The 10,751-nt window shown below is 27.8% G+C and overlaps 1 protein-coding gene across 1 annotated transcript; it reads right to left on the bottom strand.

Annotated features, from left to right (window-relative positions):
- Positions 1 to 918: 918 nt before the first annotated feature.
- LOC101503540 (uncharacterized) lies at positions 919 to 3,503 on the bottom strand. The gene is made up of 3 exons (XM_004504424.4): positions 3,348 to 3,503; positions 2,962 to 3,050; positions 919 to 1,302 (listed from the first exon to the last, which is right to left on the bottom strand). The coding sequence occupies exons 1-3, from the start codon at positions 3,375 to 3,377 to the stop codon at positions 1,149 to 1,151; spliced, it is 273 nt and encodes a 90-aa protein (XP_004504481.1). The 5' UTR covers positions 3,378 to 3,503; the 3' UTR covers positions 919 to 1,148.
- Positions 3,504 to 10,751: the final 7,248 nt, after the last annotated feature.

Below are 10,751 nucleotides of genomic sequence, written 5' to 3'. Positions count from 1 at the left end.
TTCAAAATGTGTACATAGTTGTCATTTTTTAATTTTTTTTTACTCTAAGGTAGTTATAAAAATGGTGATGTGTCTATAACGATGTTGAGGTAATAAATCTAAATAAATAAATTATATATTTTTTTATTAAATTTTATTAAAAATTTAAATTATTAGAATAGGTTTCTCTTTTTTCATAATTTTTATCATCTTCATCTATCTAAAAATTGAAAACTAGAAAATCTTAAATTAAAATTCAAATTATAAACAATTAAATTTCTTACGTTCTAAATAAATTTAAATAAAAAAAGTTATAGTTCTTTATGTTTGAAGATGAAAAACATCTAAGTTTACGAAAATGAAAATTACGAAGACTGAGGAAAAGAAAAACTCTAAACAATTTTAATTTAGAATTGTCAAAATATAATTTATCTATTTATATTTTGAACTTATAACCTCAAACGTTATTAACGCATCAACATTTTAACACTCCCGTTAATTTTTTTAACAAAACTAAATAAAAGATTCTAGGTACACATTTTAAGACTTACAAGACTAAATTTATAAAGAAAAAAGAAACTACATGGACTAATGAACTAAACGAATCAACTAAAGTAATTTTGCCAAAAGAAAAAAATTCTTTTGAAGGCCATCTCGGTGAATCAGTACATAAAGATCCAACTTTGTTAAACCAACTTTCAAGAACATAACAGCTTCTACTACACTGTTTTGGTTTTGTTTGGTTTTCAATAAAATTAAACTTTTAACCAGGTGGTTAATGAAAATTACCTAAGAAGTAGTCTGATCAAGAAAATTTGAATTCAAGTTTCAGTTGAATATATCTTTGACCGTCTTTTTCTTACTTCTTAGTCAAATTTCTAAATTAATAAAATTTGCATATCTTAAATATTAGATAGTCAAAATGAAAAAAATAAATGATAAAACTTGAATTTTTGTCAATATAAGAGACAGAGTATTAGATACAAAAATTATGTAACCAAGAACAAAAAGTATTGGACTATTTTATTACAACATTGAGAAAATAGTGACAACCATAAGAAAGTTGAAAAAAAGACATATCTGACATATCCTTGAACATAAAATTATTTCAAAATGGAGAAGTAAAAATGCTGAAAACTATTCAGCATAGAAAGAAAGGTTTTGATTGATTATTTCAATTGAGGGTCTGAGAAGAAGTTGTTGACAGATGGCATAACCTGACGAGGTTTGTTGCGGACAAACTTTCTGAATCTGTGTTCAGCATATGCTTCACCCTCAGCATGGTTATCAAGCACTCCAGCAAGTCTGTTCTCTTTGTTTACCCTGTAAACAACCAAATCAATTTAATATACATGTCATAACTCTCTTTTCATTTTTTATATTTTCTCTGAGTCACTAAACAATTTGGTCTTTAAAATTATAAATTTAACCTCTAAATTTTACAAATTGTCAAATATTTCTTTAAAATTGTAAACTCACTGTCAAAATTTATGTTGCACATATACATACCACGATACATTACTTCTTACAAAATATAGGATACTATTCGTTTAGGATGCGTATATAAAAATCAAAATTTCACAAAATATTAGTAAATATAATACATAAATAATTTAAAATAGAAGAAAATAAAGTAAAACTTAAGAAAAATAGGACTATTGAATGAATCATTTATATTGTGATTGGACCATTATTTAGACTATTGAAATTTGAAACATGTCGTTGGAAAATAAAGTTAGATGAGTGGGGTAGATGTGTTAATAATGTCAAGTTAGTGCTTCAACATGCAAGCTATTGAAAATGTTTGCACTTACAAAGAAATGCGCAAAAAAATAGAGGAGTATTAGTAAGTATTCAACATAGGGTGAGAAAAGTGAAATATTCTTCTATCATAGTCAAAAATGTGAATTTTAAATATTAAAATTTATGATATGACATGTTAATTGAATATATAATTTTTTTATATTGATTTTATATCAAAATGATTTCACTGTAAACTAATTTTTCTATAAAATTTAATCATCACATTAACAAATTTACTAATATATATAATTATACATTAACTAATTATTAATAATTTTGTGAATAAAAAACCTAAAATTCACGAATTAATTTGAATATATGCTTGTAAGTTTGCCCATTCACTCATTTTCTATAGTTGTTAATCAAATATATTTACTAAAGAAAGACTCTGATATCAATTCACTTATTTCTAGCAACCTGGAAAATAGAGGGGTGCAACAACCAAAAATAAATCTAGGAACAGACTGCAAGAAAAATATTGTGTTGTCCAACAATTCTTGAAGGCTGAAGTTTTTTATATCTTTGCAAATGAAACAATTGCAAATACAATGGGCAATGCTCTTCCGCCCTAAAAATTATCAGTATTTTCTCATATTCTAAATTCAGAAACTTAAAACTCTAATTTGAATGTCTAAAATGAAATTAATATTATCAAAAAATTTATATATTTTAAATAAAAATTTAATTTATATATATTGTAAGTATAAAAAAAATTATATCGTCAGTCAATCACAAAAATTGAATCGTTGACTTTTATTAAGAGTATTTTTATCTAATTTTTATCAATAGTTGTGATATGTTGACGGTGTAAAGTATTTTATACTAACCTTATTTATACATAGAATTAAATTTATTAATAAAATATTGTAAGTGAACCAGCGGCGCAACCCAAAACCTAGCCTTTTTTCCCAACCCCAATTTCAATTCTCAAATATGGATTAAAAAATAACAAAATTTGTGCAGTTCAGATACCCACTTCAAAAGCATGGATAATTTGTAACTGTGAAGGCGTAAAGTAGGCACATAAAGAACACATAGTCATGGTCTAATTCAAGTCATTAAGAGTTTGATAGATGTTGGAACTATACAAAACCTTCATGCTTTTATCGTATCGGAAAAAAAATTATATGAAAGACATGTATTATTTTTTTCGACGGATTAAAGAAAAAATATGTATACCTGACTTCAGGATTGGTACTTATATTCCTAACAAGTTGCATAGCACATATTCCAACAACAGCACCAACTGCAGCAAACAGTGGGTATACCTATTCACATAACAAAAATTCATCAATAAAAAATTTGGTTCAACCCATTGTAAATATAATAAAAACATATATATTCGCGATCTGTGTGTATTATAACGAGTACTAATTCATAATACCATAAAGTGAACGAAAAAAAAGTGCTTTGATATGTTATTAATAAAAATTGATCCAATACATACCAGAAATTACATTGCAACACCATTATTTTCTGATTAATTAATCAAACTGGGTGAATTTTTTATTTTATTTTGATAAAGAAAAAGAAAGAAAGAAAGAAAGAAAGAAAGAAAGAAATACCTCAGGCTTTATCCATCTTGAACCAGCCATGAGTGAAGAATTTGCAAAGGGGAGAGAAATAACAAAAACTGTGTAAGTGCACTCTACAATGAAAAATAAACCTAAGAAACTCGAAGGGCACTATACATCGTATGAAAAACTGAGAATTTGTATTGAAACGTGCAAGTTCATTAATGCTAAAATTTGATACCGATTTTCCATATTCTTTAAAATCTAAATAATTATGGTGTGTCTTTTTTTTGTTTTCTTAGCACATTTAGTCAATTGTTTAAAATTACAAATTTCCAAAACTAAATAAATTTATTTAGTAAACATATATTTTAATTCTTAAAAAAGGGATGTGCATTTGTGTTTTTTTTTTCTTTAGACTTTCCTTTTATATATATATATATATAATATTTTTAATTATGATATGATTCTCGACAAATATATTATATAACCGCTGTGAAAATCATTAAATTAAAATAGAGAAGTTTTCTCTTATTAAATATAATGATCATTGTAATTGATATATCATAAAATAATAACTGATTTGTATATTATTTTTAATTCCTTATTTTTATTTTATTTATTTATTATTTTTAACTGCTACTTTTTTATGTTACATAGACATCTTGTTTTTTTATTCCCAATTAATAGTCTTGTTGACTATCACATACAAATAAAATAGAAAGAATATGATAATATATTGTATCTTATTTCCGAATAATTCAATTTTGTCATATTGTTATATAAAATTATATCATAATTTTTTATATAAAAATATTATATCATATTTAGTCTCAAAAAATTTATATAGTGAAACATGAGTTAAAATTAAGATATGACCATAAAAATAAAATTCTCATTCACTTTATTCTCTCATGTAAAAAATATTAATAAAAATGTATTAAAATTATTAAAATATAATAAATATAAATATTTAAAAATAAAACATCAAGATTTAAAATTAATATTAATATTTAAAAAAAATTAATTTAACTTGATAGAAATATTAAAAGATACTAAAACAATATTAAAATATTATATACAATATTAGAATATTTATATCTTACAAAATTTATTAATTAAAAACTCTTAAGTTCTCGTAATCTATTATTTCCTTACAAATTAAACGGATGAAATTATTTTGAAAAATCTTTTACTTAAATTTAAAATATCAAATTTAACTCAAAATAAAAATACCAAATTTTAAAATAGAGAGAGAAACAAAAAATATTTATATTTTTTGGTAAAATAAGGGGTATTGAACCCATTAAAATAAATATTATATAAAGATTAAATAAATCTTATTCATTTATATTGGTTAGAAGACTTCCAATCCAAATTATTTATGGCACTTATTATAACCCAAACCCAAGATAAAATTTTATATGAGCTACAATTTTTACATGATTCATTAATTTCTCATAAAAAAGGATTCAAATATTTTTTTATTTAATAAAAAGACTTCACATTCTAATATTTTTAAAATTAAAATTGATAAATTTTATATAAATTAATTAAAGCATTTTATTTTTTTTGCAAATTATTTGATACTCTTATTAGTACAAATAAATTGGGTAACAAAATATAGTATGAATTAGATAAATATTAGTTATAAATTGAAAAATTATGAAATAAAATGTGAGCACATTTCTCATATGAGAAATATTAGTTATAAATTGATAAATCATAAGACAAGTAGTAAACATGTTGATAACATGAGTGATTGGAGTACCCATACACAATATTCTCTTCTTCAATTAAAATATGAAAAATTTTACTTGAGTTCTTGATGTTGTTGTAGAACAATTGAAATGTCTTATTTTATTTTTTGAAAAATATAGGGAATATATATTTAAAAATATCATTAATCCTATTAAATAAATTTTCTATAATTATTAAATAAAATATTAATAATTTATTTATTAACTTTTGAAAATACTTTATCTAATGGTTTCACTTTAAATCTCATAACGTTTTGGATCGTACAAACATTACACCATGGTCTAAATAAATTCTTATTGTCTTTCACCACAATTTTATGTTGCAAAAAATTATCAACTATGTCCACTCCCACAAATCAAACACACCCGAGCAATTATAAATTGACAACCAAATATTTATACGAGGATGAACGATCCAAAAAAATATGTGATTATCTTATTCATTGTTTTAATAACAAATAACACAACTTAAACAATTCCCTCGTTAATATTTCCTCGCCTCGACGAAGTGTCCCTAACAGATAAATGATTCAACAATATTCTCCATACAAAAACAACTACTTTGGATGAAATGTTGTCCGTCACATTTCTTTGCAGCGCCTTCGCCACAATAAAATTACCACCAATAGGGTTTAACAAGCAAGAGTACTCGTAAGCAACCAAATGAATCAGAAAAAGTACTAAACGTTTTGGATTTGCATGTTATTTTAACTATTTATCAATAAAAAAATTCATTATTTTAAAGCGTAACATTTTTTCGATATTGATTTATTTAAAAATGTATAAGCATGATATATAAACTTTCCAATTATTCATAATCCACGTGTAAGCTTTGACTTGGTTTTTTCTTTAAACATTTGGATAAGTGTATTAAGAATTTCATCCGAGTGTCATTGTTAAAAACATGGTTATGGTTAACGAGAGATTTTTGTTTTACTCTTTTTCTCTTTTGGTAGTTAATAATTTGACCTTGAATATCTCAAACTCAAGATGTTTTTATTTAAATTTTCTTGAGAGGTGTTATTATTTGACGAAGAGTCGATTATGTTTTTGAAAGAAAAGTTATTTAAACTTACACTCTATTTGGCAAGACTAAAAACGAATTTATAGTTTATAATATGTCATTTTTATTTCAATTTTATCTTTAATATTATAGTTAAAATCATTTTTTATCATTTATAATTTATTAATTATAATTTAAAATAAATAAAATAGATAAATAAAAAAATATGTGATTCATAAATAATTTCTTTATAATTAAATTTTAAAATAATATTTTAAAGTAAATAATTTATTTATTTATTTTATAAAATAAATACATAGATAATTTAAATATATATATATATATATATATTAAATTGATAAATTTTAAATTAATATATAAATAAATTTTAAATTACTATTTTAAAAATATTTTAAATATTTATTGAAAATATTTATTTTTAATTAAAATTATTCTTTTATATTTTTTATTAATTAGACCGCTAGTTTTTCTATATATTTACAACTATTAACTATAAGCTATCAATTAATTTTTCCAAAGAAAACCTTGAGAAACATATTATCAACTATGTGAAATCCTCTTTTTGGCCTGACATTAAGAATAATTTTAATGTTACTATGGCAATTCTATATGTCATATTTAGTAATGATTCTTCTATTAGTTTTTTGCTTGCTAGATGGTTGGATTCACTTATTGTAGTGATAAATGATTCTTCTATTCTGAATAAAATCACCATAATAGATGCATCCAACCACGTACACTCACATAATCTTCACCTTAATTTTCACCTTGATACTCTTTTGTGGGTGTGTGTTGTTGATTTCATTCGGAATGGAAATTGGGTTATTTCTCAATTTTTCGTTGAGAGGCGTTGGGTGGGTTCACTCTCTAAGTGGAACCCACTAGTTTTATTAATATTATTATTAGTATTATTATTATCGAAAAAAAAGAAGAAAAAAAAAGGTATTATTGGACTAGGCCCACGTGGAGGAAATAAAAGGGATTTAGAAATCTTAAGAATTAGAAGAATGAAAGAGAACGACTGCCAGAGAAGAAAAATAAGGGTTTGGTACTGGTGGTGGTAACAACTGTGTAGCAAACTTGCTCCATTTGATCTACAAATTCAGTATGTTATTTCTACCACTGAGTTTGTTATTTTAATATACAGTTTAAGTAGTTTTATCTTCTTGAGAGTTACTTTGGCATACCCACGTTAGTGGAATGTTGTTATTGTTGATTGATGTTCCCTATTGTTATTAGGAAGACTCCGGTGTACCTATTAATTATTATAGTGGAAGTTTTACTGGACTAAGTCCTGCAGTTTTTATTCTCTCAATTTGAGGGAAGTTTTACACGTTAAAAATTGCGTTTGTCTCATATTTAATTTTCTGTCAATTATTTTTGCTCTGAAATTGTATTTTCTGTTTGGCCATTTATCTGCACGGGTGGGGGAAAAATATTCCACATTATTGAGATAGTTATCGCTAATTATCTCTGGTTTTTCCCAACAAAGTGGTATCAGAGCTCGGTTGATTTGATTTGTGCATTTAAATGAAGGAGGAAAATAAAGGTCCGAATATGATTAAACTCAACTATTCTAATTACACACTTTGGAAGACTATCATGGAAGATATGTTATACAATAAAGATTTGTATAATCCTATTGAGGGTGACACTGCTAAACCCGCAGATATATCTGGCGCTGACTGGAAGAAGATGAATAGAAAGGCAGTGGCGTTGATCAGGCAGTGGTTGGATCTTAGTGTGTATCCACATGTTGAAACTGAAATAGCTGCTAACAAGATGTGGGGAAAATTAAAAGAGTTGTATGAACGAAAGAATGTGCAAAATAAAGCATTCTTGATTCGGAAGTTGGTGAATATGAAATACAAAGATGGAGATTCAATGGCAGAGCATATGAGTATTTTTCAGAATACAGTGAATTAGTTGACAACTGCAGAAATTAAATTAGATGATGAGTTGCAAGCGTTGTTATTGTTGAGTTCCTTGCCTATAATTGGGAAGTCCTTGTTGTGACGTTGATCAATTCAGCTCCAAGTGAAAAGTTGAAAATGTCAACAGTTAAAGAGAGCATGTAGAATGAAGAAGCTCGAAGAAAGGAACGTGGTTTGATTGGTTCTTCCTCAAAGTTAGAAGCACTAGTTACAGAGTCACGGGGGAGAAGTCAATCTAGAAACTTCCATAGACGCGACAACTCTGAAAGTCATAGCAAGTCAAGAAGCAAGTCGATTGTAAGCTTCAATTGAAGAATGTTAGACGCGTTCCTGATATTCGTCTCAATTTGATTTCGGTGAAAGCCTTGGATATTGAGGGTTATCACACTTACTTTGGTAGTGGTGGTATATGTAAAATCACCAAAGGGTCCCTAGTGGTTGCAAAGGAGCAAAGTTCAACTTCTCTCTATATGATGCCTACGAAGTTATGCAAGGATGAAATGAATGCAATTGAAGATGCATCTTCTGATTTATGGCATATGCGCCTCGGTCACTTGAGTGAGAAAGAACTCAACATACTTGCGAAGAAAAAAAAATTCATGTGAAAGGTACGTCTCTAAAAACTTGCACTCATTGTTTTGCTGGAAAACAAAATAGAGTTTCTTTTCATAATACTGGTCCTCATAGGAGGCAAAATATTCTTAATTTAGTTCATACTGATGTTTGTATGATGGATAGTAAATCTCTTGGTGGTGCATCATATTTTGTTACTTTTATTGACGACCACTCTAGAAAAGTGTGGGCATTTCCTTTGAAATCTAAAGACCGTGTATTTGGAGTCTTCAAGCATTTTCATGCAAGTATTGAAAGATAAAAGGGAAGGAAATTGAAATGTCTTCGATCAGATAACGGTGGCGAATACAGAGGTCCATTTGAAGAGTATTGTAGAGAACATGGAATCAGGTTTGAGAAAACAGTTCCAAAGACACCTCAGCATAATGGTGTTGCAGAGAGAATGAATCATACGATTAATGACAGAATCAGATGTATGTTCTCTCATGCAGAATTATCAAAATCCTTTTGGGGTGAAGTAATGAAAACTGCAATGGATTTGATCAATCTTTATCCTTTTATTCCACTTGATGGTGATGTTCCAAATAGAGTGTGGGCAGGGAAAAATGTCTCTTAGCGTCATTTGAGAGTTTTTGGTTCCATATGTTTTGTTCACGTTCCAAGAGATGAGAGGTCTAAGCTTGATAGTAAATCCAAACAGTGTATATTCGTCGGTTATGGTGATGAAGAATTTGGTTATAGATTGTGGGATCCGGTTGACAAGAAAATTATCAGAAGCCGATATGTGATATTTCTTGAAGACCGGACTATTAAAGATTTTGATAAAACTGAAAAACAGAAATCAAATTCCAGAAGTTACATTGAAAATGTTGCGCCTAAGCCCCTTGCAGAAACCTTTGTTGATGGTGGATCATGTGCCTCACCATGATGAACAGGTTCCAGTTGAGCCACCAGTCGAGTTTGAGTTGAGAAGATCTACTAGAGAACGTCAACCTTCTCAAAGATATCCTTCACATGAGTATGTGATGATCACTGATAGTGGAGAGCCAGAATACTATCAAAAAACTATTACAAATGTTGATAAAGAAAAATGGTTAAAGGCCATGCAAGAAGAGATGAATTCCTTGCATGAGAATCACACATTTGATTTGGTAAAGTTGCCTAATGGCAGAAAAACACTCAAGAACAAATGGGTATACAAGATAAAGGCAGAAGAGAATAGTTCTCAACCAAGATACAGAGCAAGATTGGTTGTGAAATGTTTTAATCAAAGAAAATGTATTGACTTTGATGAAATTTTTTCACCTGTGGTGAAGATGTCCTCTATCCGGGTTATGCTTGGGTTAGTAGCTAGTTTGAATCTATAAGTTGAACAACTTGATGTGAAAACTGCATTCCTTCATGGTGATTTGGAAGAAGAGAACTATATGGAGCAACCAGAGGGTTTCGAAGTCAAAGGTAAAGAACAACTTGTGTGTAAATTGAAGAAAAGTTTGTATGGGTTCAAACAAGCACCTCGACAATGGTACAAGAAATTTGATTCTTTCGTGGAGAAACATGGGTATGGTAAAACTACTTCTGACCATTGTGTGTTTATCAAGAAATTATCTGGTGGTGATTATATTATTCTCTTATTATATGTGGATGACATGTTGATTGTTGGTCATGACACTAAGAAGATTCAATCTTTAAAGAAAGATTTGAACAAGTCTTTTGCAATGAAAGACTTAGATCCTGCAAAGCAAATTCTGGGTATGAGAATTACTCGTGACAGGAAGAATAATAAATTGTGGTTGTCTCAACACAATTATATTGAGAAGATGTTAGAGAGGTTTAACATGAGCAATTGCAAACCTGTTAGTACTCCACTTGCTACTCATTTTAAATTGAATTCTGGTAAATGTCCTACAAGTGAGAAAGACAAAGAAGAGATGAAGAAAGTTCCTTATGCATCCGCAGTTGGTAGTTTGATGTATGCTATGGTATGCACAAGGCCAGATATTGCTCATGCAGTTGGAGTTGTTAGTCGATTTCTCTCTAATCTTGGTAAAGATCATTGGCAAGCAGTGAAGTGGATTCTCAGATACCTCAGAGGCACTTCCAAAGTGTGTTTATACTATGGAGGTGATGAACCTGTGTTGGATGGCTACATAAATGCAGATAT

The sequence above is a fragment of the Cicer arietinum genome, chromosome 6, assembly GCF_000331145.2.
Source record: "Cicer arietinum cultivar CDC Frontier isolate Library 1 chromosome 6, Cicar.CDCFrontier_v2.0, whole genome shotgun sequence".
NCBI lineage: Eukaryota > Viridiplantae > Streptophyta > Magnoliopsida > Fabales > Fabaceae > Cicer > Cicer arietinum.
The sequence above is the reverse complement of the archived record's forward strand: the minus strand, read 5'-3'. Positions and strand labels throughout refer to the sequence as shown.